Consider the following 27,109-nt stretch of genomic DNA (forward strand, 5'->3'; position numbering starts at 1 on the left):
TGCTGCAACAGCCGTTCTGGCGTCGATGCCATGTTGCTGTTGTTTGTTTGGGCGCCACAATTGCCCCGCCGCTATCACCAGACAGGCAGCGGCAGCACCGCCACACGCTAGCGCAGTGGCGGCATTTCCCCGGACTAGCTAGCCCAAACGCTTCACGCACCGCCCTCCGCTGGCTCGTCGCCCGCTGTGCCTTCACGCCTCGCACCGTCTAAAACCCGTCTTCTCCTCGACTCGTCAACCAACATGCCTCGGCCATGGACGACCTGACCATCCTCGCCCACGCCCAGCGGTTGCGCCGCCCCCGCTTCTCGGCGCGCCCCTTCGCCCTCACCATACTCGCTGTCTCCCTCATCTCGCTGCTGGCATGGGCCCGGTCGCAAGCCCCAGCCGGGCGTGCTCTGCACACGAGGGGGGCCGTCTCGACCAGGGACGCCGAGTGCCGCCTCGTCCACCATGCGCTGGACCAATGCGACTTTGTGCGCGCAAACTGCCCCGATGAGGAGGCTGGCGTCATGTCCTACCTCGCCCTCTACTACTGCCGCCTCCCGCACGCGAAGCCCGTCGCTTTTGTCCTGCTGACGCTCTGGCTCGCCCTCCTCTTCAGCACCATTGGCATTGCCGCAAGCGACTTCTTCTGCATCAACCTCAACACCATAGCGCGCATGCTGGGCATGAGCGAGAGCCTGGCCGGCGTGACCCTGCTCGCCTTTGGCAACGGCAGCCCCGATGTCTTCTCCACCTTTGCCGCCTTCCGCACCCACGCTGCCAGTCTGGCTGTCGGCGAGCTTATCGGTGCTGCCTGCTTCATCACCGCTGTCGTCTCGGGCTCCATGGCCCTGATCCGCCCCTTCCAGGTTGCGCGCAAAAGCTTTGTCCGTGACGTCGGCTTCTTTCTTGTTGCTGCTGCCTTTAGCATGGGCTTCATTGTCGACGGCAAACTCCACCTGTGGGAGTCCGTTAGCATGGTGGCCTTCTACATCTTCTACGTCGCCTTTGTTGTGGCCTGGCACTGGTGGCTCAACCTACGGAAAGCCCGACGCGCGCGAGCAGCCGCTGTTAGGAGCCACTACGTAACACCCGGCGGTGAAGAGGAGGAGTTTCCAGAGTACCACGACGACGAAATCAGCGCTGCTTCTGCGACCCCTGCGTACGGCGCCTCCGCTGACGACTTTTCCATGCTCGAACGCGCAGGAGGCGACAATACGATACATGACGATGACAACGAGGAGGAACGTGAGCGCTGGATGGGCGAGTTGACCAACAATATGCGCGTCAACCGCCCAAGCGTGTCGCGGCGCAACACCCATACCCCGATCCGACCCAGTTTAGTAGGAGCTTTGGAGTTCCGAGCCGTGCTTTCCTCACTGCAAAAGTCGCGCAACATCCAGTCTATGCCAATCAGCCTGCGACGGTATTCCGACGACCCTACCTACACTACTGCCCAGCAGCAATCCTACATCGGACAGACTACAGGTCCAGCGACTCGGCCTCCATTCGACCTGCCTTCTTCTGCCTCCAACATCTCCACCTCACCCCACCTGAGCCGACCGAATCTCGAGATCCAGCAGAGTCTAGGCAACCGAGCGCGAGCTGTCTCCACCAATGACATTGACAATGTCCAACTACAGCCAAGCACCCTGCAAGGACAATGCGTGCCTGACATAACATTTGCGTCTGCCACTCCCAGCGAGCGCAACGGATTGTTGGAAGCGCCGCCCTCACCAACTATCTCGTTATCTTCGCCAGTCTCCCGCTCTTCTAGAGCCCCGAGTCCTACGGCACCGAGAGATAGGCTGCTTTCACCCAACAATTTGGCGCCTCCAGGTGCCGAGGATGGAGCGCCCCTTCGTGTAGTCCTGCCTTCGCCGAATCTACGATCAAGCCCGGCATCAAACTCCGGCCATAGCCGCGAACAGCCTAGTCTGAAGCTGGCCGTACCAGATGCGACTTCCCCACCCATACCATTCCCGCCTTACACCGATTACCCTTGGTCAGCACAGTCCACTTCCAGACCTCAGAGTCTACGTCCGCCTTCGCCAAGTGTGTCACTCGAATCTACCTACTTCCCACGAGATTCCTTTGGGCAGCTCGAACCAACAAAAGTTCCCACGTGGTGGCCCTCGGCACTCTTACCGACCCCGCATAGTCTGGTTGCTACCCTCTTTCCCACTTTGACCAACTGGCGTGACAAGAACGTTTTCGATAAGCTTTTGGGGCTAGTCGCAAGTCTGCCTGTATTCCTGCTTACTATAACGCTTCCGGTGGTCGAGCCGCAAAAAGACGAGAACGACGGAGGCCATGCCCAGCTTTCCCTGGATCTCGGTATGCCACACGCAGCTACACCCGGTGATGCAAGCATGAGATCGCAAACTCCCAGTGTATCCCTTGTCTTGCCACGAGACGACCCCACCATTTCGGGCCTGTCGAACTCGAAATCATCTACGAGCCTTCCTCGACAGCTGGACGGTGGATCCTTCAGCACCACCACCAGCCAACCACCGCAAGTGTACATAACAAGCTCCGACAACGTAGCGCAATCGCCCGAGCAGCTCCCGGCAACCTCCACATCCATCGGGCCAGCGCAATGGAACCGCTGGCTGGTGATCGTCCAGATCTTTACGGCGCCCTTTTTCTTGGTACTAGTCGTCTGGGTAAATGTCGAACCCGACAACCCAGTTGTGTTGCTTCGCCACTCGCTTTACAGCATGCTTGTCTCACTCTGCCTTCTTGTCTTCCTCCTCTTGACCACTGCCTCGAATCAAGCACCCAACTGGCGGCCCGCGTTGTGCTTTCTTGGATTTGCCGTTGCCATTGCATGGATTAGCACTATTGCCAACGAAGTTGTCGGTGTTTTGCGTACCTTGGGCGTTATTCTCAACATGTCCGACGCGATTCTCGGCTTGACCATCTTCGCAGTTGGCAATTCGCTTGGTGATCTTGTCGCCGACATCACCGTTGCGCGGCTCGGGTTTCCTATCATGGCACTTTCAGCCTGCTTCGGTGGCCCAATGCTTAATATCCTGCTCGGCGTAGGCCTCAGCGGATGTTACATGATCATCACCAAGGGCGAGCACCGCCATGAGAAGCACCCAGACCAGTCGGTTCATTTCAGACCTTACCACATTGCCGTGAGTACCACCTTGGTCATTTCCGGAGGCACTCTGCTCGTGACGCTAGCTGGACTTCTCCTTGCAGTGCCTTTGCGCAAGTGGCGAATGGACAAGAGAATTGGGTGGAGTCTAGTCGCGTTGTGGTTGGTTAGCACCACTCTTAATGTAGCTGTAGAAGTCCTAGGTTACAGCAGCAATGTTAGCTAAACATCGTTTTTTCTTATATACAATCCACAGCAGCTATACACTATATCGACTGTGATTTCTTGGGTAGAAAGACTTGTTGGAAGATGGACGCAGACGTCTAGTCCAAGTTCCGCCAAGCTTACATGTGTCTATCATGATTATGCACTTCTAGCCTGCCTTGTTCGGATCGATACCTGTGTTCGGGCTCGCCAACACTTGTTCCAGGTGCGTCAGAAATGACGTCGTGGCTGCATACTCTTGCCGTCTCATTTTCCCCACCATGAAAACTGATACATACATGTCCACTTTGCCTGCATTCACATTCGGAATCCTGTTACCTGCACACGCAATCGTCGTTTCGCCCATCACGTACGTTAAATATGGGCTGTCGTCAGTCATCGCTTCGCGTATCCAGCGACGAAAACAATGGTAACCGTAACAATACCAACTGTACAGGTTGCGAGGATTGTAGGTTTGAAACCATGTCTCGAGAAGAACAACACTGACTTTCCCCCCTCACATTCAGGCCAGAACTGCACGGATTGCAAAGGTCAGGCTACTTTTGCATTCGTACACTCGCCACTCTTGGAAGTTTTGACAGACTTCGAACATCTGCTAACCAGAATATAGACTGCACGGGGTGTCGAAATTGCACCGACTGCAATGATAGTAGCAGCTGCCACAACTGTACCGGATGTGATAATTGTGAAGACTGTAGCAATTGTGTAGATTGCAACGACTGCACAAAGTAAGTGGCGCATTCTGCGTATGAAGCAATGCGATAGACGGAAAGACTGACGGCGATAGTTGCTCCAACTGTACCGATTGCACGGGTCTCAAGGACGCGCACAATGAAACAGGCGTACACAAGTAATTTGGAAGCGATGATGAACTTTGTAAGCGGTCGTCTGGGGCCAGTAGTCTTGTACATGTCTTGCGAGTGATGGCAATAAACCTCATCTTTACAGTGTCCCAAGACCAACACTTGGACTAAACTGGCATGCACTTTATTCAACCCACGTCTATTGCTTCCGCGACTCCTTGCATATGGCAAAAGATTGGGACTCAACTTCAATCCAGAATAAGTTTGAGTGTATAATTTGGAGCGCTGCTACTTCCAATTTCACGACTAGCATTGTGAGAAGGCTCCAAAGTGTTTGCTAGCGTTGCGCATGCACTAATGCATCACAATGTTCTGTAACAGCAACACATCACCAACAGTATTAAATTGCCTCGCCGAAGTTCTCTTGTTCAAGCTTGCAGTACTACTACCTACAAGACCGTCGAAAAAAATGAAGTCATTCAAGGACTTGATCTCAAAACGAGGCCAGAAAAAGACGGCAAGTCTACCAGGTGATGATCTTGTGCCGCACCTTGTGCGAAAATACGGCCATGGTCGGAAGGGTAATCAAGCCTCAAAGCCGCTGCCATACAAGATACTGATCGAGAAATTTGACCGTTCAGATGTGCCGAATATTGTGCTTTGGCCGCCGACACCTCCGCCGAATGGGATGAAAATAGAAGATCTTCTGTTCGAACGGTCAGGGTCTTTCTTTGTCCTGCGCGAGAAAACAGAAAAGATAGAAGCTCGAAGTACACGCGCAGTCATTGGGCGCCTCCAGGTACCTGCCCGGCACAAGACAGAAACCTGCAACTACAAAGACGTGCGGGCATCTAGACAAGACGAGAACGCTCTGGACGAAACAGGAACCCAGAACGCACATTTAGATGATATGTGTCGAGCCGATTACTGTGCCTTCGTGGCAGGATTAGATAAGATTCTCTAGGATGTAGTGCAGAACGCTTAGCTTGTTACATGTCATTTTGTCCTGATACGGAACTGCACACCATTAAAAAAGTCCGACATAGTTCGAAACAAGAACTGTCCCCTTCGACTTCACAGTCTTTGCGTAGTTTAAACGCATGTAGCAGTGACTGCCCTCCACCGTCTACGTATGTACTGTTTGTTCTTGATTGTCTGCGCTTGCCGGACAAGAACTACCTTCCCAGTGGCTTGATGAAACCAGAAGGGCTAATTGACCCCAGTCGTAGAAAAATGGTCAAACTAGACGCAGCACAGAGCTACGCATCGTATAGAACAAGAAGAGATGTACAATGTGGGTATCCTATGAAAGAGGGAGGAAGCTATGTGTATATACTATTGGGGCGACGCTATTGAGTGAATCAAATGACAGGGTCTTAACCAACACATTGCGAACACAGTGACGCGTAGAGAGCTGAGTCCATGTGCTCTACAGCGAAACTAATGCCTACGGAAACAACGAAGCAAGCTCTGATAACCCTACATAAGTCTGTCTAGGCGTTTTGAATCTTTGTATGTTTCAAAATCTTCGCGGTAGTGCGCCTTAATAAGCTTGTGTCCTTTCGGTAGATACAGCTCTATCCCGCTCGCCGCACTAGTTGTTGTTAGTACGACGTAACAAAGCTCTCTAACATGCAACTATAAAGCTTCCTTTAATAATGGCAATGCTAGATGGCATTGTAAGCGTCTTGGGTAAATGCTCATCATACCTCTTAAAGATGATAATAGAGTACTGTCGAAAAGCACGACTTAATAGGAGAACCTGTGAAGAGACTTTACATAACCTTGAAAAAAAAGAACAACTGTAGTATGTGTGGAGTAGAAAACAAGCACACTTCGAAGAGTCACGGCGCCGGAATAGCATGGAGTAGTAGGAGCTAGGGCGATGCAATGTCTTTGATGATATACACCTGCTAACATGTGCGAAGACGTAGTTATAGCTGCGGTATCTATCTGACGTCATTGCATGTATGAAGATCAGAAGTCTCCGCCAAGGTCAAACGCCCAGAAGTCAGGAAATGACCAGCCGCTCATATCTGACTGTATGTCCTGTAGTGGATCGAATGGTCCATACGTTTCTTTCGTACTATTACTTGTGTTGGCTTCTACGCAAACCCCATCTGGTGACGTGGTAGGCGCACTCTCAGCGGTCATTGACGTCGAGACGATCTCTTCCCTAGTACTCATGGTACTGCGAAGGGAAGACGCCAAGCGACTCAGGGGATCTTGTTGTAGAGCTAGTACTCTGAAAGCCAACGAGGTAAACCAGTCGAGCGTTTTGTGACATCTTGAAAGTACGTCATCGTGGATGTTGTTGATGTAGGCTATGGATGTAGCAGGTGATGGAGGAGGTAGCATGCCTACTGCAGCAGACATGCTGTGCATACGAGAACCAAAATCAGCGAATTCTTGCTGTGAATTGTTGACACATAACTTACAGCCAGCATTCCATGTATCCTGTACCAAGCCGGAAGACCTTGATCTCAAATATCTGTCTCGTTCGCTCTAGGATGTCCATCGAAGATATACATAGTGTTCTTGCAAGGAACGACTCCTGCGGTAGTGCCGTGAGATACAGGTCTAGACATGTATCGGAGGCTGCCAAGCGCTGTGGCCTACTCAGGTCTGCAAAATGAGTGTGATGGTCTGCACTGTGATTCGTAGAATCAGTTGCAGGGGTACGGGACGATTTTACTTTTCGAAGAGTGCAGTTGTGGTAGACAATCTGCGAAAGTGTCAGACCAGCTCTGATGACGTCGTTGCGGAAGTTGTTCAGCGCTAGAACGCCTCTTGATAGCAGGCGATCGTGCGTGGTGACCAAAGAGCTGCACGTTTCTACACAAGTTGTGAACGAGTATAAGTAGCGATTGTCTGTGCAGGCTAGTCTGGCGTAGGCCTTGTGCACCAATAAGAGATACTGTCGCAACTGCAACTGGAGGAGTGCGAAAGGTACGAGTGCGCGGTCATCGTTCCAGACGGGTAGTGCGGCCAATGCAGAGCGGATCCGTGCATCGTAGTGCAGCACGTCGTCGTAATCGAGAGCACTGGAAGGGGTGTTTAACACTTGCGTCAAATGGATACGGAGTGGAAGTGACTTTGTAGTTGCGATGAGGTACGAAGCTGATGTGAAGTTCTCGTCGGACTGCACGGTGTCAGTCTCACAGGGAACGCTTTCTTCCGAGGTTCGTTTCTACGTACCGCCGGCATGTGCTGCATATCTGGCGAAAAGGATTCATCGCCAAGATTATCAGGGATAGGCGAGTCCCAGTATAGTCCGGAGAGCGAAGATTGAATGCCACTCTCAACGGACGACTGGAGCTCCAGCTCCATGACGGTAATCCACAGACGCTTCCTCATTTGCTCATCAAAAGCTGTCATCGTACCATGTCCGAGCAGAGAGGGATCACGATGTAGACCAGATGCAAGGGAGAGTCGCAGTAGGTCACCCGATGCGACCCAGTCTTGCTTCAGGCGCACGCAATTGACACGCTTCGCGAGTAACGACAGGCACTGTAGCTGGAACAAAGCTAAAGTAACCCGCTTGCGCGGCTGATCAGCGATCCAGCTGTCGCATAAATTAATAAGCTCGTGAGCCGCTTGCCTGTCGGCAGTCGTGTCACCAACAAACACATCATCTTTCGGGTTAAGGCACTTCGTGGCTGCGACGAGCAAGACGAGCAAGACGGCGAAACTCACCGGTCCCTTTCCGTCCCGATCTGATTCCCAGTAACTTCGATAATCCTCCCAGAACGACGGCCCGTGCAGGATTCTATAACTTGTTTCCCACGTTTGGAAGTAGAGAGCCGCCTGCGTATCAACTATGCTCTTTTCCGGAAGGATAGCGAGTATTTCAGAGTCGATGTCAGAGCATCTAGTGGCCTGCCTCTTCGCAGACTTCTTCCTCTGATCGCGAAAGGCTTTGAAGTCGGTTTTGACACGCATGATGGAGTGATCGACGGTCAAAGCCTCTCGCGTAAAAGCTTGTAGCTCGTGATACTTAGTGGTGGTCAGTTTCTATCACGTTGACGTCAGGCTTGGGACTGTACCGTGGAGATCATGCTCATGATACTCGTTGCGCCGTTGAACTGGGATCTGAAACCCTTTCCTCTGAACATGATTTCCTCTGTGATCTTGGGTTCATGGGGCACAAACTCCCCATATTGCGGGGGATTACCACCGCCATTTCGATTGATGAGTTTCTGTTCCAGAATGGCAATTCGTCTCTCTTGTGTTTTGAGTTTTCGTTGTAATGCATTCGATGCGTCCGAGGAGGGCTCGCTCTCGACTGGCAGCTCTGTAAGCGCAAGAGACGCAGCGCCCCTGTCACGGTGGGACTCTTGAAGTAGCCGGGGGTCATATGTACACTCGTGACCTCTGTCGTTTTTCTGACATCGGCCACATACTGGGAAGACGCGATCACACTTCATCTTGCGGTTGCGACAAGCGTAGCACGACAACACTTTGCGCTTCTTGCTCGTGCGTCGCTGCGACAAGCCATCGTGACCTTCTGGGGATTCCTCGCGAGACCTGTCGCTAATCCACTCGGCGCCGGGAGCGGACATGGCATATGACGGATGGCAACTAGGGACTGCGATGCGCGTTGACAATGGCGAAACAGCTGGAGGTCGGACAAGGCGGAGATCAGGTGGAGATGAGGCAATAGGTTGGAGCGCACAGACTCGGATATAAGACGGAGATGCAACAGACCCAGTTAACCATTGCGTCCCCAGGTACGCTCAGGCCGCCATACCTAGGTACCTCCAGCTAGGTAGCATTCACTCATCCTGCCGATAGTGTAGCGTCACCAGTGCTGACGATTAATAAATGGAACCGCCGGCATTTCGACGCACTCATCGGGTCCCGTGCATACCTAGGTAGGGTCCTCTTTGTGCCAATGCGGGGAATGCTGGTCATGTCTCATTACCAGTCTCGTGGTATCAATAGTATCGTCAATCTACCCCTCTTCGGTACTTGTCTTTCATATTATTGATGATCAGCTTGGCTTGCCTTCATGTCTTCTTCGGCATTTGAACTCTCCGCTGTGCAGTGACAGCATGACCCATCGAAGACCTAAGACGCATTCTGGTCGTAGTTTTACAGGGTGTTACGGGTCCGGGTCTGAGGCGCCGAGGCGCATGCATCTGTGCAGGAGCTGCTCTTGACGTTGAATTGAAATACCCAGTTAATAGTGCTCAGCGCCCAGCTCATGGCAGTGAGCTTGAAGATGCTTGGTATGCTTAGCCAGGTAGACAGCCGAACAAGAGGGCTGTTGCATCACATCGCCTGTCCGAGTGACCCTCTGACTCCGATGACGATGTCTAATTATTCCTACATTGCGTGGAGATTGCCCTATAGACCTACGGGTGTCCACGTCGCACTAAGCAGTCAATTCATCTCATACGCTGTCCGCGTCTGTGGTCGGACATGTTCTAGCCTCCTGTGAGATGAATCTCGACATGGCATGTAGGGGCCGCGCATTATCGGTATGCGAGAAAAGGCTTTGAACACCAATTGCAGCAGTCGAAGCGTGGTTTAGCATTTATTGACACATTGATTGAAAGATGGAACATAGAGTACATACGCCCAAGGGTAATTAGAAGGCTCCGCGAAAAGGGACATAAGAGACGCCTGCCGATGCACTTGCCATGATCTTGATTCAACCCTTTGTCAGTCTTTGCCCACGATATTACTGAAACCCCAAAGCCTGCACTGCTCACCATCTGGGCATGTATCACTACTTCGTCATTGCCGCGTGGTTTTACCACGTCGTTCACGCACAGCTTGTTGGTACTCAGCAAACCGAAACCCATCCAGGAATGACATGGCAGTCTTGCACCGCCAAGGGTAGCTGCACAACCAAGAACGGTAAAATTGTTATCGACGCCAATTGGCGATGGCTTCATGTCAAAGGAGGGTAATGGCATAGGCACAGTCTGTTGGGTTGACTCAGCTGCTAACACAAGACCAGCTATGACAACTGTTATACAGGTAACGAGTGGAACGCAACTGCCTGCCCAGACAATAAGGCATGTGCGGCCAACTGTGCCGTTGACGGCGCAGACTACAGTGGCACATACGGCATCACCGCGGGCAGTAACTCCCTGAAGTTGAAGTTCATCACGAAGGGTTCCTACTCCACAAACATCGGTTCTCGGACGTATCTCATGAAGGATGATACGACTTACGAGGTAAGTAACGTTCTCGTAGGTACAAACAGTGTCTCAACTGATCCGTGGATTTGAACAGATGTTTAAGTTTACCGGCAACCAAGAGTTCACGTTCGATGTGGACGTGTCGAACCTGCCATGCGGATTCAATGGCGCTTTGTACTTTGTTTCAATGGATGCAGATGGCGGATTGAAGAAATTCTCGACGAACAAGGCTGGCGCCAAATACGGCACAGGGTATTGCGACGCCCAGTGCCCACGAGACTTGAAGTTCATCAACGGCGAGGTAAGTCACGCTCGTTTCCAAGGATTGGGTTTCAGCTACTCAGAATGCTGCAGGGAAACGTCGAAGGTTGGCAGCCATCCTCCAACGATGCGAATGCAGGGGTTGGGGGCCATGGTTCGTGCTGCGCAGAGATGGACATCTGGGAAGCGAACGCTGTCAGCACAGCCGTCACCCCACACTCGTGCTCCACAATCGAGCAGTCTCGTTGTGACGGCGACGGTTGCGGAGGTACCTATTCGGCCGACCGTTATGCCGGGGTTTGCGATCCTGACGGCTGTGACTTCAACAGCTACCGCATGGGTGTCAAAGACTTCTATGGCAAGGGCAAGACGGTAGACACTTCAAAGAAGTTCACCGTGGTCACACAATTTGTCGGTACCGGGGACGCTATGGAGATCAAGCGTTTCTATGTCCAGAACGGCAAGACTATTGCGCAGCCTGCATCTACTATTCCTGGCGTAGACGGGAACTCCATCACAACTAAGTTTTGCGACGAACAGAAAGCTGCGTTCCACGATACATACACGTTCAAAGACAAGGGCGGTATGGCGAACATGGCAAAGGCTCTCGCAAACGGCATGGTCCTCGTCATGAGCCTGTGGGATGACCATTACAGCAACATGCTTTGGCTTGACTCTACGTATCCCACAGACAAGAATCCAGACACGGATCTAGGTACCGGCAGGGGAGAATGCGAGACGACGAGCGGTGTGCCGGCAGACATTGAGAGCCAACATGCTGATGCCACTGTTGTCTACAGCAACATCAAGTTCGGGCCACTGAACTCGACCTTCGGTTGAGGGAGTGTAGTGGAGGGAGGGAGCTGCAGCGGAAAAGATGACCTCCAGTTCCCGAGGTCGGGAGAACGGGGGACATGAGAGCGTGGTCTAATACACATGGTTTGTCGCGTACTGAAGCGATAGTCGTTCGCTTGGCAGAAGAATCCAAGGCGCGTCTGCATGCAGCTTGCAATGTAGAGCAAATTCTTCTGTGCACCCCGGCCCCCTTTGATATTTTGTTGAGGGATGACAAATCACGCGACAAGGCCCAAGCGTCATGAGCGCGTGTCAAAGACGCGCGCTTCTCGTCTAACTCAGCTGGGCATGGGCGACTTCGTCCAAATGTGAGCGCGCTTTGTCCGACCGTTGAACGATAACACCTACGCTGGTTGCGTCGCGCAGCCGTGCGTAGGTATTCTTCTTGCGTGTTGGCGTTGCCAAAAAACGAAACATGGACCACAGCGTGCGTGGCAACCTACAATCTTAACGACACCAAGCATGGCTCAGCAAACCTTCCCAACGTCGCCATACTCGGTATCCATGATTTACGTGGGATCAATAGCCCCGGAGGCGCAACTGAAATATCGCCAACGACACACAACGCCGAACCTTGCCTTAGACATGAACATCTCCAAGACACCGAGGCTGTGCCGCGAAAGACACTCGCTACGCTCAATGTTTGTCTCTAGGTGCGTATTCAGGCTGTATGCAAAACTACGCTCGATGTAGTTGCTCAGATAGGGTCATAAGGGGGATTACGCGAAGAGCTGATCCACCGCTGCAACTGTTTCTCTGCCCTTCCTCGCCCTAAAACCCTTCTCATACCACCGGGTACTTTATCTTCTTCCAAATCAGCCAGGGGCGCTCATGTATCGATCAGAGTAGTTCTGAGGAGGGAAGAGAGCCTCTTTCAGATCCTCGACATCCACTCCTTTGTTGCCAAGGTTGCCTGCCGCGAGTGCAGCATCCACGATCAGGTCCCAGTCATCGTGATCTTCTGTGGATGATTACTAACAGTCTTGACGTATGAGCACAAGAGCCACGTTTGGAACACGTACCAAATATCACCACCAAGCAGTCCTGCTTGTTCCTATGGCTACAAACCGTCTTCCCACCAGGGATGACACGCATGTGTTGTCGGCAATAGTAGAAGTGGTTGGCACGAAAGCAGGGTATATGGAAAGAGTCTTGAGAGCATTTGACATCGTTGGTCCGCCCTTCTGGAAAAACGAATCCACTGATATGCATTAGCCACTATCACTCATTCATGAGCGCTCGCTCAGAGAGCATCTCACCAAGATCTCAAGGTGCCCTCACGTTTGTGGCGGCGGTGCTCGGACATGATATTCTCCATGACCATAGGAAGATAAGCTGCGTTGTCTTTACTACCAATGACTGGCTGCTGAGGGCGGACTGGGTTCAGTTGGGGAGCAGCGTTTTGTGCGCGTGGTGTAGCATTCGCATCCACCGATTGAACAGGGGATGGGCGACTAGAATAGCTGTTGTGTCTAGAAGAAGCCTCCCCTGATGATAAGAAGCGGGTACGATCATACCTGTCGTTACTCGTGGCGCCACCGGTATGTGCTCGTGGAGGTGTTGTGATGCGACCAGTACCGATAAGAGACTCCGAGAGAGGGAGAGGATTATCTAGGTTGGCAGTCGAACTCGAGTAACCACTGTGACTACTGCCAGGCGGTCCAGGAAAGCGGTTCGTAGCAATTTGGAGCTGATGTAGGAGTTGTCGCTGGCGGTTCTCAGCTTGTTGCAGACGCTGGCTTAGCCCGACAATGTGGCCATCGTGTTCTTCGCGGATGCTCTGGATTTCGTCGCCGAGTGCCTGGAGCTGTGCTTGAATTTGGCGAGGGTGTGGTAGCCGCGAGTCCATCTCGTAGGCAGGACGCGCGAGTTGAGCGAGAGAGTGGCTAAAGACGGCTGTAAAGGCTCTACGAGCTGAGTCGACGGTTCAAGGAGCGGGATAGATGAGAGCTTTACTTCAGAGGCCACATCCAGAGGTGGGAAATGTCTTGGCCAGGGAAAGTATACGTCATCTATGAGCGGTACGGCTGCTAAAACGAGACAGGCCCGGATTCAATTTCATTACGGTCAAGCATTGATACTATCAGATTAGGGTCGTACGTGATTGGAGTACTGGAAGATCTATACTCGAATGCGAAATTGTTTCCCATTTCCTAGCTACTTATGCTGGTGTAGTTGATCTTGTCTTCGTCGCTGTTTTGGGGGTACCCAGATGGGATTCGCCGCGTTATCATATCGCTTTTCCTATCTGACAACACCGGCAGAGACATTATCCAAATAGCATAGTGACAAAGCGTGCTCTTGGTAGCTACATGAATTTTGCAGTGTCTATCTAGTACAGAATGTGGTGGTGTACATGACTACCTGGGTATGATATAAGACGCAATAAAGGCGGAGGAGCCATCAGGAAACTATGGAGCAACTATCGTATACCATACTCGGCTAGAAGGCTAGTATAGTCGCCCTCCCAGGGCTCACTGCCAGACTCTTGTGTTTCCTCGTTGTGCGCGTCTTCTCTTACGGTCACTGTCACAGTCTCTCCACCGCTCTTCACTGAACTAGAGTCATGCTCAAAGTACTGTTGAGATGAATCCCGCCGCGGCCTGTTCTGGAGGTAGCGTAGTGAGCGTTTGCAACGATTCCAAATGCTTGCTTGGTCTTCAAGACGGCCGCAAGTGACATACTGGCTAGCGTTAGAGAAACAAATGTTCTAGACTCTATCAAAACACTCAGGACATACCTCAATATTCCCGTTCCGAATTCTGCGAACAACAACAGCGCTTTCCTTCGCTGCTTCTTCGGCCCTGAAAGTCTCTAGTACCGACAGATGGCGCTTTTGCCATGGTGCCCGCCATTTGATATGACGCCAGTGCATGGTCTAGGAAGCAGTATAGACATCAAGTTGCGATCGAATCTGAGTTCTCTCTTCTAAAGGCGAAGGGAAGCTTTCGCATTCGGTGGCTGAATACCAAATTTCACACTGGGACTATGTTAGTTGGCTTCTACAGACTATACTGGATATAGCAGCACGGGTGTCGAGTCCTCTTCGCTAGTGCTAGTGACTACCTAGGTAAACAACACGGACCACAATCTGAATATCATTAACAAATTGTAGTGACAACGAAATCTATCGATATTTTCTCGTGCAACTAGATCGATCATGTCGCCTCTCCCAAAGCAGAACACATATTGAAGGTTCAATGAATGGCGCTACACCTTCACTGGAGCTTTGTGTTTGTCACCACAAACAGTCACAGGCTTGGCTGCTTCCTCTTAGCGAGTTGAGAGCGTGTTTCTAGTGTGTTCGCTTCCCCTTTCGCTTCTGCTCCAGCTCTTTACCATCAAATTGAAGTCGAAACACGCGTTGCAATCACTCTCCGCCATCAGCAACTAGGAAAGCATGTCGGTCCCCCCTCGCATAAATTCTACTTCCCCATCAGCGTCCTCACCGACAATTCCGCGACTGGTGGAGAACCGCAACTATACGCGTTTTGCAGACGTCGGCTTTGGCAACCGGCTGGCCGACGCGCGCAACCTCGTACACACGCGGAGGCCCTCCCTTTCTCTTCGTCCAGAACATACAACCGCTGTAGGTTCGGTTGCATCTGAAGTCGCCAACTCGATTCGGCGGGCTGCCTTGATCCCGCCCGGTGCGCCAAAGCATGGATGGGAGAAGGGATCATACCGGTCACCCTTCGACTATCACATCCCTGGCCATACCGTAGGTGGCAGAGACACGCCTCCTGGTAGATCAAATTCGCATGCCTCTTTTGCGGGGCTGTCTTCGCCTTCGCCTCTTCACAGCATAACGCCACTCTACACTTCGACGCCTCTTGCGACGCCTGCATACGAGATGAAGCCCAGACCTGAATCCGATTCACTGTGCCGTACGGTTACACCTGGTCCTGATGTAAGCTTCAAAGTCCTTTTCTTGCTTGAGTTGCGCGACTGACTGCTTCCAAGGCAAGGGAACGTCTTGTTCTCATTGCCCCCCTCCGCATGATTCGCAGAGCAGGGGTCCATTTTTGTGAGGATGACCGGGAAAAACTGTATTGTTTCATCGACGGTTACATGGCCGACTCGTTACACACTGTTGTCGAACGCGATGGCATCCTTCCCAATATCGTTTACAAGGTCAGCATTCCCATGACAGACGCCGCTTGGGTCAGCTACAACCAAGTTCTCGCTACATTCGGGTTCGCCAATGGTGTGAATGACATGCTCATTGCGGGCTCCGACAATTTCGACAAGTACACATACATGATCGATGATGTGAGCGCAGAACACGAGCAAGGCTGGAAGGTACTAGCGAGTTCAAGTGAGAGGAACCTCGACATGGCAAGACTTTCGCAAGAGCTGGTGCAGATCTGGAAGAATACGTGGATCGAGAATGGATCTGGCTATGTCGGAGTGGCCAAGGATATTGTGCAATAACGTAACCAAAGGTTGTGACAAAAGTAGCAGGATGGATCTACCGGGAAACGCTAGCTCGGAAGCTCCCTGGCGCCTGTGGAATATTGCTTGCTGCTCAACAATTTGATACAAAGTCTTTACGGTATTCTTACACGGGTTTGCTCGAATGTGAAACTGAGGCGTCTGATTTGAAAACACACAATCTCCTATTTAGACGATGTGCCGTTATCTTACATGAGAGCGCAACGTGCTGGACATTCTGGAATGCATTGTACTGAGACAGTCCAAATGTATGGAATATGTCGAAGTCGTTGGCCCTTCGCAATTATCCGATCATCAAAGGTACTTGCGAATGGCTCAAATCAGGGACGTGAACGATGGTCGTCTGTTGACGTTCAATCTCTGATGTCTTGTAGAGTATCCAGGTCCCTAGGTTCCCTGAAGATGCATGATCAGTAAACTTAACACAACGCTACATCATTGCTGAGGTTGCTGGGCCGTATCTGATATACGTGGAATCGCGCCCAGAAGGCTGTGGTCGTGGCGCTGGCAAGCTTTCGCAAAAGGAAGCAGCGGGTCAAACTGCGGGCGAGAAGCATGAGCAAGCCCGAAGACGCTGTCGTGGGTGCGCTGCGTACGCTGCCTGCGCAGGTGCAACGTTGGTACGAGTGCAGCAAACATCTTGTCCAATCCAGAACTAGCAACGTGCCTTTTTCGACCGGTGCAAACTACCTCGGTACTGTTGCCAGTCATTCCAAGTTATACGTTGAGCATACACTCGTTAGCCCATATGTCCCATTGCTTCCAAGGTTCGGTCGCAGTATTGTGCCGACTGGATGCGGCATGCTTTCCCCTTCCAGTAGTATCTGCGCTTCGGAGGGCGGCCTGTTCCATTGCTACCGAGGCCAGTGTGTATCCATGTTGAAAGAGCCACGGACATCGGGTGATTGCCAATCCAGGCGATGCATACCTAGGCAGCGTCGTGTGCAGAGTTTACAGTATAGTACGTGCAGTACACGGGTAACGTTCGATCAAGCATAGCTTCCGGGACTAAAGCTTCCCCACAACTCGTCTATTACCCTTGTCCCGGTAGTCATACGCCACCAGAATTATTGAAACAGTCATGTCTGCTCGTGACACTATGTAGCGCAGTGCCCCTTTTCCGTCAATGAGCGACGAGCCTTTCGCGGTCGACCCAGTTGGCAGATTGTCAGGAACTTGCGGGAGGATCTGCTGATGCGCCTATAAATTCCAGGCACTCTGCATAGACAATTGCTCTGGCTGGCATCTGAGACTTGATCTTACAATACCGCCATGCGACTTCTCAGACTCGTAGGCTTTGGCCTGTCCGGCTTGATCGTAAATGCGACGCTCCAGATTGTACCTGGCGCGACTTGGACAGCAGTGCGTTTCGTCGTACCCATGAGCAAATGGCAACTGACATTACACCAGACCAACACAGGCCAGCACATTCAGGCTCACGGCGCCGGCATCATCAAAGATGGCGAAAAGTGGTATTGGTAAATAACTCTACGCGCAAGGGCGGCCTCTACCGGTGCTGATGCGCCCGCAGGATTGGCGAAGATAAAACAAACGGAACCGCTTTCACAAACATCAACTGCTATTCGTCTACCAACCTTGTCGAATGGTCTTATGAAGGCGCTCTAATCTCGCGGACTGCATCTGGCGACACAGGGCCCGATCGTGTTATTGAGAGACCAAAAGTTATGCACAACAAGCGAACGGGTAAGTATGTCCTGTGGGCTCACATTGACAGCGCCGACTATGGTGAGGCGAAGATTGGGGTCGCAATAGGCGACAGCGTTTGCGGAAAGTACTCGTATCTACGCAGCGAGCGACCACTGGGCTTCGAGAGTAGAGATTCTGGCGTGTTTGTCGATGACGACGGCAAGGGCTATCTACTGACCGAAGACGTATGACTGCCTCGTAGCACAGTAGGGATCTGTTTCTGACGAAGCCAGCGCCGCAACGGCCTACGCATCAACGCACTGTCTGATGATTATCTCAGCGTTTCCAGCAATGTCTACGTCTGGAAAGAAAAATACGAGTCTCCGGCCATGATCAAACACAAAGGCGTTTACTTCATGTTCGCCTCGCAGCTTACGGGGTGGAGCCCGAATGACAACTACTACAGCACGTCGACGTCTCTCTCGGGTCCATGGTCGTCGTGGCAAAAGTTCGCCGACTCTGGGTCCAACACGTACGCTTCTCAAACAAGCTTTGTACTGTCTGTGGGGGATGGGTACGTGTACATGGGGGACCGATGGCACAGTGAGAATCTGATGAGAAGCACATACGTATGGTTACCGGTTGAGATATCTGGAACGACGGCTAGCATGAAGAACGCTGTCAACTGGATCCTGGACCCCGGTACTGGAGCCAGCAGGGCCGGGCCCAAAGAGAACATGTACGAAGGCGAGACGGCAGAGCTTGCTAACGGAGCTACATCTCAAGCATGCTCCTCGTGCTCGGGCTCGAAGGCAATTGGGTACATTGGCGGCGTGCCCTCGGGGTCCGCCACGTTTTCCAAGGTGGAATCTTCAGCAACGACGCGCACGACTGTGAGGATCAAGCATCTCAACGGCGACAAGCAGCAAAGGTATGCAGCCATCAGTGTGAATGGGAAATCGCAGAGGGCGGCGTTCTTGCCAGACGGGGGAGGAGGCCCGGCAAGTTCAGTGGTGCACGTCAACGTGGAGCAGGGCGTCAACGAAGTCAAGGTTGGCGGGGTGGATGAGGGCTGGGGGCCGGACATTGACAGGGTGTTTGTTCCCGTAGAGTGAGGATGGGCTGATGAAGACTAGCAATGTATGGTGTTCAGTCCATCGACTTGCTCATGATGGCGTATTCGGCGGGGATGACCCTGTTCCTCGTGGTCCTGTCGTCGGGGCTGCACTCGTCCCTGGTGTAGCCCAGGCTGTGGTACATGCTCTTTGCGCGCGTGTTTGCGGTGAAGACGGTCAGCATCGTCTTGGGGATGTGACATGCGCGCGCCACGCTCTCGACGAACTGGACGAGGCGGGACCCGAGGCCCTGTCCTCGCAGGCGCTCGTGGAGATGGATCTCGTAGATGTAGAGGACAGGGCGGTCGTGGTGCGGGGGGTCGTCGTGGGTGAACATGAAGGAGGTGAAGCCGAGGATGGCGTCGGGGCCGCCCTGAGCCGGGCGCAGCAGCAGATACATCATGTCGGCGTCGAGCATCTCGTCGCGCTTCCTGCGCGGGTCCCAGCCCATGGCCGAAGCCGCGTAGTCGTGGCCCGACGTGGCGTGGACGAGGCCGAGACAGGCGTCGAGCTCGCCCGGGCGGAGGTCGAGAGCGGAGGGGACCCAGTGGATGGCGACGGGGCAGGGTCGCTGGGGCGCCTCGTAGGCACTGAGGGCGGCGTCCTGGCGCAGCAGCGTCTGCACCGTCTGCATGCGCGCGAGGGCCTGGGGCGAGTGCATGGTGGTGTGGTGAGGTGACGATTCCGCCGCCAGCCAGCCGCCCACCACCAACCGCCCACCGCCAACCGCCCACCGCCAACCTTGGGCACTGGGACGCGCCCTCGACACATCGCACCGCCATGCTGCGCGCCTACGCGACCGTCGCCTCCAAGCCGCCCTCCCGCCTGCGCGCACGAGGAAAAGCTCCCGTGGGCCTGGACCACGTACCTGTCCCACGACGCATCCGGCCCGGCGCCACGCCCGCTGACGGTCCTGCAGTTCATCCAGCGCCAGCGCGCCCTGGCCCTGTGGCGAGACATTGTCCGCAGCACCGCCAGCATCCCCGACGCAGGCGCACGACGAGACATGCGCCGCTTTGCACGCTCCGAGTTCGACCAACACCGCTCCGTCACTGACCTGGGCCACATCCGATATCTGATTTCAGTCCGCCGCCCCAGAACCCCCGCAGCGTGCCCTGGCCCTTTGCTAACGCCTGCCCAGCATGGAAAGACACAGTTCCAGACCATCAAGGCCACCCTCATCAACGCTGGCCTACTCGCCGAATAGCCTCTGTTCAGACACTGCTGCCCCGAATTCCCAACCCCGTCCTGGCCATGGATGCCCCGGTCGAGCAACAGGCCGTCTGCGTCGTCGGCGCTGGGCCCGCAGGTCTGGCGGCTGCACACATCTGCAGACAGCACGGCTTCGCAGTCACCGTCTACGAGGCCGCAGACCGTGTAGGCGGCATGTGGAGACATGACCGCGGGGAATTTGGCGACAAGTGCAGTCCGGAGATGCGCACCAACCTGAGCAGATACACTGTTGCCTTTTCTGATCTGGCTTGGACATCGGTACATGTAGATATCTCGAACCCTGCTGCCGATCCACTAGCTGTTCCGCCTGTCTTTCCCAAAGCGTGGCAGGTAGAATCTGTGCACAGCATGCTGTGAGACAGTTACTGACTTCGTACATGCATCTTTAGGCACGTGGGCCGCTATCTTGCGGCGTATTCAGAAACCCTTGGCTTAACTGACGACATACTCCTCGAGCACCGAGTTGTCAGCGCATCACTGCAAGAAGATCATACTTGGAGAGTGGTCAGTGCCGACGGCACCCGTCAGCTAACATGCCGTACCTTTGATCGACTCGTCGTCGCCAGCGGCTTCTTTAACAAGCCAGCCCACACCTTCAATCCCGTTCCCTCCCACCCTCTCTCAAACATCCAACACTCCTCACGATTTCGGACTCTCTCTGCCCTGACGGAAACCCCCGGCAAGATAGTCGTGATTGGAGGCGGCATCAGCGGCTCAGAGGCTGCTTCTCAGGCTGCTTCTCAGATCTCCAACGCAAAGCACTCGCCTGGTGGAATGACACCCTCCCACGCCGACAGCAGGGTTTTCCACGTCATCAATCGTCCCTTCTACTGCCTGCCCCGCTACCTTCCACAGGACCCTCAGACCCACGACGGGCATTTCAAGCCAGCACCTAGATTCCTTCCCCTTGATCTGATTCTCTACAATCTGTCCCGTCGCGGCCATGGAGACATCTCTGCAGCTATCAGCACCGTTCCACCAGAAAAAGCAAAGAAAGGCCACGACTTCTTACGATCAAGTATAGGCTGCCATCACGCCGACGTCGGCTTCTCAGAGCTCGCGTACACGGAGAGCCAGACACAACACCCTGGCTACACCGGTATAACCGACACGTATATGGAGTTTGTCAGAAGTGGCATTATTGTGCCAGTCCGGGGATGGGTTGAACACGTCGAGCAGGCAGCCAACGGTGATTGCCTAGAGATTAGTCTTGGCCAATATGAGCCCTGGTTCCATGGGCCAGGCGCAAAAGCTATGGTACTCCGCTTACTCGAGAGCCTAGGCGCATCGAAAAGGCTGACACTTTACAGGGCGAGAGCAGACTGAGTGATGTGGTCGGTATCATTGAAGCCACAGGCTACAAAGCCGACCTCGATTGGCTCGACGCCCGTGTCCAATCCCTTCTCGCTGACGGCAGCGACAACCCGAATCCGCGCATACCATATCTCCTGTCACGTGGTTCCGTCTTTTCGCAGCAAATACCTACAATTGGGTTCGTGGGTTTCTACGAAGGCCCTTACTGGGGCGTGATGGAAATGCAGGCTCGACTTCTGGCACAACGCTGGGCCAAACGAGAGCCTGAGCAGTCGGCGTCTCTCTCATCCGCCTTGTACACGTATGATGATACGAGGCATATGCAAAATGCCATGGGTCAGAGGTCCTTGCAAGTGCCGCAGTTCTGGATGGCCGACTACGTTGGACTAATGGAAGAGTTCGCACGAGAAACGGGCGTCTCACGTGACGACACCCTATTCGGTAGCCAATCGGGTCCCGCATTCCCATCGCGCTATCGACACAGAGATAGCAGTCTGCAAGCCAAGGCAGTAGTCAGCGAAGTTGCCGGAATACTCGAGGCATCCCAGGAGCATGCTCGGTTTGTTGCAGCGGCCGTGTTCGCAGGCATGCAAGGTGTCTGGAAGATGACGCGCAAAATTGATTCACGCACCCAGACACCCGGTGGCACATTCGTGGGTACAGCTCACTTCCATCCGCGTCAATCTACCGATGCAGCGACCTACGCCTCCGAATACTTGTATATCGAACAAGGGACATTCACCATGGACGCTGGGCTGTCATTCCCTGCGACCCGTCGTTACGTCTATCGGTACAACGAAACAAGCGATGAGATCACCGCATGGTTTGTTGAAGACGACGAAAAAAGCGTCGGAAAGCTATTCAATACCTGGCGCTTCCACGCGCCTGATGACCAGGCTGGCGGCTGGATGGCTACGGGCTGCCATTGGTGCGATCCCGACACGTATCAGAATGACTGCGAATTCAAGTTTTGTGGTGCAAAGATCGATCGGTTCATGATCAGATACAAGGTGGACGGACCAAAGAAAGATTATCTGCATGAGAGCTGGTATCAGAGACCAAAGGTAGATGGCGGAGCAAACGCATGCGGATGAGGGCGTTGTAAAGACAGCGCAACCTTTGCAAAGGGCTATTCCATTGCGAATATATTGGGTGGGGTATCATATATAAATCGTCATATCGTACAGTTACACCTGGTCTTCAGGCCGGTCATGTGTTTAGTTGCTCAACACCTCCATCAGCGAGCGTACTGGGATGGGTAGGTGGCCCATCTCTCCCTATGCTCTCAAGGTCGGCCAGCAGCATCCTGAGATGATTCTCTCGGTTCTGGTTACTTCCCCAGGTGACCGCTTGCGAGTAGTACAGTATGTCCCACGCCTCGTCACCAATGTTTTGTAGGAACGTGGGCAAGGATCGCGCTTTCTGGTACGAGCGCCAGAGTATTCGGCGGATGTCATCGTTTGCGCCGATATAGGCAAGCTCAATGGCTTTATTGAACGATTTCAGGGCGGGCGCAATGTTGAACGGTGGGGGAAGGTCGACGCGGAGGCGTTGGAGAGCGGCAACGTGCTCTGGGTCTTGGAGGGCAGCAGCCATACGCTCGCTGAGCGGCGCAGTGCGGCTGTCCGCGAGTTGGTAGGGGTCAGGCGCAGTTTCGTGGGCGATGGAAGTCAGATCGCCTTGCTGTTGCTTGTTCTCGGAAATGAGCTTTTGTATGTACATTAGCTTCTCCATCAGCTTCGGGTCTTTCATGATCTCGTCAACCTTGGCCTGGAGCTCAGCGGGAACATCTTCTTCGTCCTCCACAAGCTCTCCGGGCTGCGATGCTTTGGACTGGGCGAGCTTCTTCAGCTCTTCGGCCAATTCTTGGGGGTCCATTTCACGCTCGAACACACCCTCTTCATCTTGACCCGATGTGGAGTCTTCGCTGATCGCTGCGTCGAGTTCGGCTTCAAGCCCGGTGTCGCCACCCAACGACTTCATGACATCCCGCATCTGGTGCAGGAGCTTGTCCACGTCCTGCATGTCTTCGGGTGTCGCCATAGTCAGGTCCTCGTCTGGAGTCTCTGCTTGAGCAATGGCGTCTTCGGTCTCTCTCTGATAAGTCTGCCACTCGCGCTCCAATTCGGAGTCGGGGCGTTTACGCATAGCGGCGACCTTGTTCTGCATAGCTTCGTTGCCCTCAAGCTTGTGCATTGCCTTGTTCAGCATAGCCTGGAACACGGGATTGTCTATGTTTTCCACCTCAGGCATGTGGTCGATGCACGCTTGCAGGTCGGCCTTTGCGTCTCCGATGTCCGGGTCCTCGAGGACGTCTTGTAGTATTTCAAGTGTCGCCATCCGTAAGCCGGCGTTGAACTGCTTGCTCTCTGCCTCTGCCTTGGCAGCGCCCTGTTGTTTCAGTTGCTGGAGCTCCTCCCTCGACTTGATGCCTTTTTTGATGAGCTGGAGCTCATCCGTCAGTTCGGCGAAGTTTGGATTTGTCAGGAGGCTGTCGATGAGCCGCCGGTTCAAAGTTGCGTCGTCATGGTCGGGGTTCTTCCGAGACTCTTCTATCATCAGGTACATGTCTCTGTCCTTCTTGCGGTCTTCGGGCGTGGCTATGCGCTCAATCAGGCGCTGCGGCGTGCCTTTGTCCAAGTCCTGCTCGTACCAGTTGATGACGGGCAGATCGTCGCGTTCGAGTTCGGCATCGGACAGCGGACGCATTGCCTGGTCCATTTTCGCGTCATCCTCGAAGATGGAGCGTGAGCCTCTGAGCCGGCCTAGGAGCGAGGGCTTGGATTTCGTCGTTGCATCGTGCTCCGACCCATCGGGATAGCTGGCTTTGGTGCGTTTTCCGCGTCGGAGCAGCACTGGTGGGGGGCGAGCAGAAGGACATGGTGTAGCGCGAGCTCCCAGGAAAGCGCTTGAGCGTGTACACGCGCGCGAGAGCATCGTGGCGAGCTTGGTTGAGGAGCGAGAGTGCCAAGTCGCTGTCTCAAACTTGTGACGTTGTCTTGGCACCTCCGAGAACTCCGCAATTGCTTGTCACGCCTTAACAAGAGAGCTACCCAGGCGCGCTGCGATCATCAAGGTGGACTATCCTAATGCGGTAAGGCGGCAGCTGCCCGCAGTCCCCATCATTGCGAAAGCTGTATCAATCCCTTGTCCCTGTCCTGCCACCAGGAACGTCTCTCTCCGGCACATGATGAAGACAATGAGGACCAAATGGTTGCGCCACAAACAGCTCCGCGTCAGTGGGTTAGCGTCACACGTACATAACATACACCCAACGCGTCGTTACTGAGTCAATCTAGCCAGCTAATCCAATGCAGTCACAAAAGACACACGGTGCATTTCTCGAGTTACCAGGCGAGATACGAAATATGATCTACGCCATGGCCATCTACCCAGAGCTTTCTTCGCTCGTGATCGCAAATTGCACTAAGCCGGAGCATCTCGCCGCATCTGTGCTGCATCTTTCTGCCTTCCGCGTCTGTCGCCAGATACGGGTCGAATGTCTCTCCTACATTTGCGCCAATTTCTCCCTCAAGTTCCTTGGCCTGCAGACTGCGGATCTCTTCTTTTGGTGTGCGGGACCAGCCATCTCCGAGATCAAGGCTTTTGTTCTTGTGCAGCCCTGCATTGCTCCGAAAAGCAAACAAAGCGGAGATAGGAGTGAGCGCTTCCTGGCTGCGCTAGATAAGATGGACCAGTTGACCGAAGTTGTTTTGGAGGAAACCGCGAAGGTTCTGGCGTTGGAAAAGAATGAAGAGCAGAACGAGTTCACAAGAAGGGTCGAGGCTTTGAGCAAAAGAGGCGTGAAAGTCCAAGTCAGCGTGGGGAACAGATATATCATGTAGAAGGAGTGGATTTGCGACGTCTCTTTCGTGGAGAGGCTGCTAGAGAGAATAGTGCGGGCGCACACGTCTTGGAGGTGCCGTGTCCTTACCCGCCATTTCCAACAGCCTTCGGCTTCTCTTTCACACGAGGTCGCATCTATAGCACCTCATATCGCGTGTATGCTGGGCTCACGAAGCATCACTGTACTGGTATCTGTCCCCTTCAAGCCATATTTTGACAAGTCCCACGTGACCACTGTAGCATTGAGAGCATAGAGTTAGCGTGTGCCATACACGCAGAAGTAGTAGCACATGTATGCTTTCAGGCTCAAGACTTACCTTCTTTAGCTTGAAATCCCATTCTCCCGTACAAAGGCTTGCCCATCGGGGACGATTCCAAGAAGGCAGGTAGTCTCGCGCGGTCCGCTTGCTTGGTACCCCACTCAAGTAACATAGATCCTGCACCTCGGCGGTGGTGATCTGGGTGCGTTACGAGGATATGTAAAACTGCTGTCCGTCAGCAACACCTTCCGACGTAGCGCGCTGGATACTAGCAGTAAAAGGGCTTCGTTCCCATGTACTCCCTTCTTACTCGACTCAGGAATACCATGAAGTCTAGCAAGCCCTGTCTTCCCTTGGCTTCATCATCTGGCACTGGATACATCTTGCTGGCTTCTTCCTCACTGCGCTCCCGCTCGTTGATGCGCCATTTAGCGCCTGCGATCATCTTGCCATGGGCGTCGGTATCGATGACTTTGAGATATACAACGTCAGGCTCGTCGCGCCAAGACTTGACGTGCTTTTCGATAGACTTTTGGATGTACTCGTCGGTGATGGGGTTAGGCGTGAGCAGGGAAGTGATACCACCGCCGTTGGCAAAGGCGGCGATCTGTATGGCGACGAAGGTTTCAAAGTCGGCTGCCGAGGTTATGCGGTGGACCTGAAGAGGCATGTTGCCTGTGTGTTACCAACACTTGGACTCGAGGCTGCGTCGTAGACAATTATACAAATGGACCACCACAGACCGGGATATTGCACAGTCGCTAGCACCTTCCTCTTAGGGCGAAGGCGGGGTGGTCTACGGCCAACGCGCAACACCAAAGAGGCACTGCCGCCCTTTATTTCGCCTTGCTACCAGCGTTCAGCCTTTTTCAACACGTCCAAAATGGAGACATGTTGCACGGGCCTGATCAGCGCAGACTCACAGCAGTGGCCAATGATGTTGGGCCATGATCTGTCGGCCCACAGCTACTTCGACATCGCCCTTTCCCGAGTCCTTGGCCGCCTGGCTGACTGCAAGACTCCACCAAGCTTTTGCGGACCGCGGCATCTTCGCGACGATATATGCGCACCATGTTGTTTCCATCGCCGGCATGTTGTGCTACCGTAGGCTTGGAACGTTGCTTGGCCTGGACTCTGGAACGCACGACGATTCGAGGTGTGGAGGCATGGAACGGGTTTCTGAAACAGCCACAGCATGTGACGCGATGCGACAACTCCCAAAGTCATGAGACATGGTTTTGGCCGAACACCAGGTTGCCGATGACGTTGTGAGATGTCGAGAACTCTGATTCAGCTCAGACATACTTGTGTGGGATGCGATTGGCCCTTCACATTGTCCAAGCGCAAAGTCGGGAGCCTTGAGCGCAATCCAGAGGGCAGTTGACGACAAGTCACGCGAACGACAGAGCACCAGACTCAGGGACAGGAGACACCGCCACAAATCTCATGGCAGCTTCGCCATATGAAGCTCGTCGCCTCGATCGTTCCTGCTGCCCATGCACATCGCTCGTCCACCTCGGCAACAGCTGTCGCAGACCTGGCCAGGTGCGTGGGGACAACGGCTACTGGCATGTAGCTCTAGCCCCAACCCCGTTCCCGACGAGCTTGAACCGACATGGAAGGGCTCATAGAATATGTCGCACGACACTCTTGACTGCCAGTATGCGTGCTACATGCGGTCTGGCATGACGTTTGATGTGTCTTTGGAAAACAAGTGAAAACATGACAGGTGAGTATACTACATGTTCAAACTCATAAAAAGCGGTGGTTAAATGAACAGCGTTAACCATGGCATCTTGCTACATGATACTATAAAGGGGCTTGTCGCATGCTTTTTGTGGTGAACAGCAGT

General features: G+C 53.5%; 10 protein-coding genes across 10 annotated transcripts; 5 read left to right on the forward strand and 5 right to left on the reverse strand.

The window, feature by feature from the left end:
• Positions 1 to 254: 254 nt before the first annotated feature.
• Positions 255 to 3,317, forward strand: J4E78_010820 (uncharacterized protein; the record flags this gene model as incomplete). The annotated part of the gene is made up of 1 exon (XM_049371396.1): positions 255 to 3,317. The coding sequence occupies one exon, from the start codon at positions 255 to 257 to the stop codon at positions 3,315 to 3,317; it is 3,063 nt and encodes a 1,020-aa protein (XP_049216875.1).
• Positions 3,318 to 6,738: 3,421 nt separating this feature from the next.
• On the reverse strand, positions 6,739 to 8,511 carry J4E78_010821 (uncharacterized protein; the record flags this gene model as incomplete). The annotated part of the gene is made up of 5 exons (XM_049371397.1): positions 6,739 to 6,765; positions 6,815 to 7,261; positions 7,318 to 8,115; positions 8,166 to 8,439; positions 8,492 to 8,511. 5 exons carry the CDS (start codon positions 8,509 to 8,511, stop codon positions 6,739 to 6,741), a joined length of 1,566 nt encoding a protein of 521 aa, XP_049216876.1.
• A 1,424-nt stretch (positions 8,512 to 9,935) lies between these two features.
• On the forward strand, positions 9,936 to 11,372 carry J4E78_010822 (uncharacterized protein; the record flags this gene model as incomplete). Its single annotated transcript, XM_049371398.1, has 4 exons — positions 9,936 to 10,033; positions 10,088 to 10,307; positions 10,366 to 10,572; positions 10,626 to 11,372. 4 exons carry the CDS (start codon positions 9,936 to 9,938, stop codon positions 11,370 to 11,372), a joined length of 1,272 nt encoding a protein of 423 aa, XP_049216877.1.
• An 830-nt stretch (positions 11,373 to 12,202) lies between these two features.
• Positions 12,203 to 13,236, reverse strand: J4E78_010823 (uncharacterized protein; the record flags this gene model as incomplete). Its single annotated transcript, XM_049371399.1, has 2 exons — positions 12,203 to 12,348; positions 12,897 to 13,236. 2 exons carry the CDS (start codon positions 13,234 to 13,236, stop codon positions 12,203 to 12,205), a joined length of 486 nt encoding a protein of 161 aa, XP_049216878.1.
• Positions 13,237 to 15,386: 2,150 nt separating this feature from the next.
• On the forward strand, positions 15,387 to 15,821 carry J4E78_010824 (uncharacterized protein; the record flags this gene model as incomplete). The annotated part of the gene is made up of 1 exon (XM_049371400.1): positions 15,387 to 15,821. One exon carries the CDS (start codon positions 15,387 to 15,389, stop codon positions 15,819 to 15,821), a length of 435 nt encoding a protein of 144 aa, XP_049216879.1.
• A 1,293-nt stretch (positions 15,822 to 17,114) lies between these two features.
• On the forward strand, positions 17,115 to 18,604 carry J4E78_010825 (uncharacterized protein; the record flags this gene model as incomplete). The annotated part of the gene is made up of 4 exons (XM_049371401.1): positions 17,115 to 17,204; positions 17,253 to 17,320; positions 17,374 to 17,734; positions 17,783 to 18,604. The coding sequence occupies 4 exons, from the start codon at positions 17,115 to 17,117 to the stop codon at positions 18,602 to 18,604; spliced, it is 1,341 nt and encodes a 446-aa protein (XP_049216880.1).
• Positions 18,605 to 18,638: 34 nt separating this feature from the next.
• Positions 18,639 to 19,265, reverse strand: J4E78_010826 (uncharacterized protein; the record flags this gene model as incomplete). Its single annotated transcript, XM_049371402.1, has 1 exon — positions 18,639 to 19,265. The coding sequence occupies one exon, from the start codon at positions 19,263 to 19,265 to the stop codon at positions 18,639 to 18,641; it is 627 nt and encodes a 208-aa protein (XP_049216881.1).
• A 593-nt stretch (positions 19,266 to 19,858) lies between these two features.
• J4E78_010827 (uncharacterized protein) lies at positions 19,859 to 22,245 on the forward strand (the record flags this gene model as incomplete). The annotated part of the gene is made up of 3 exons (XM_049371403.1): positions 19,859 to 20,095; positions 20,522 to 21,094; positions 21,148 to 22,245. The coding sequence occupies 3 exons, from the start codon at positions 19,859 to 19,861 to the stop codon at positions 22,243 to 22,245; spliced, it is 1,908 nt and encodes a 635-aa protein (XP_049216882.1).
• A 115-nt stretch (positions 22,246 to 22,360) lies between these two features.
• On the reverse strand, positions 22,361 to 23,964 carry J4E78_010828 (uncharacterized protein; the record flags this gene model as incomplete). Its single annotated transcript, XM_049371404.1, has 2 exons — positions 22,361 to 23,916; positions 23,961 to 23,964. 2 exons carry the CDS (start codon positions 23,962 to 23,964, stop codon positions 22,361 to 22,363), a joined length of 1,560 nt encoding a protein of 519 aa, XP_049216883.1.
• A 1,500-nt stretch (positions 23,965 to 25,464) lies between these two features.
• On the reverse strand, positions 25,465 to 25,927 carry J4E78_010829 (uncharacterized protein; the record flags this gene model as incomplete). The annotated part of the gene is made up of 2 exons (XM_049371405.1): positions 25,465 to 25,518; positions 25,568 to 25,927. 2 exons carry the CDS (start codon positions 25,925 to 25,927, stop codon positions 25,465 to 25,467), a joined length of 414 nt encoding a protein of 137 aa, XP_049216884.1.
• Positions 25,928 to 27,109: the final 1,182 nt, after the last annotated feature.

The sequence above is a fragment of the Alternaria triticimaculans genome (assembly GCF_023758025.1).
Source record: "Alternaria triticimaculans strain BMP 0046 chromosome Unknown scaffold_40, whole genome shotgun sequence".
Lineage (NCBI taxonomy): Eukaryota > Fungi > Ascomycota > Dothideomycetes > Pleosporales > Pleosporaceae > Alternaria > Alternaria triticimaculans.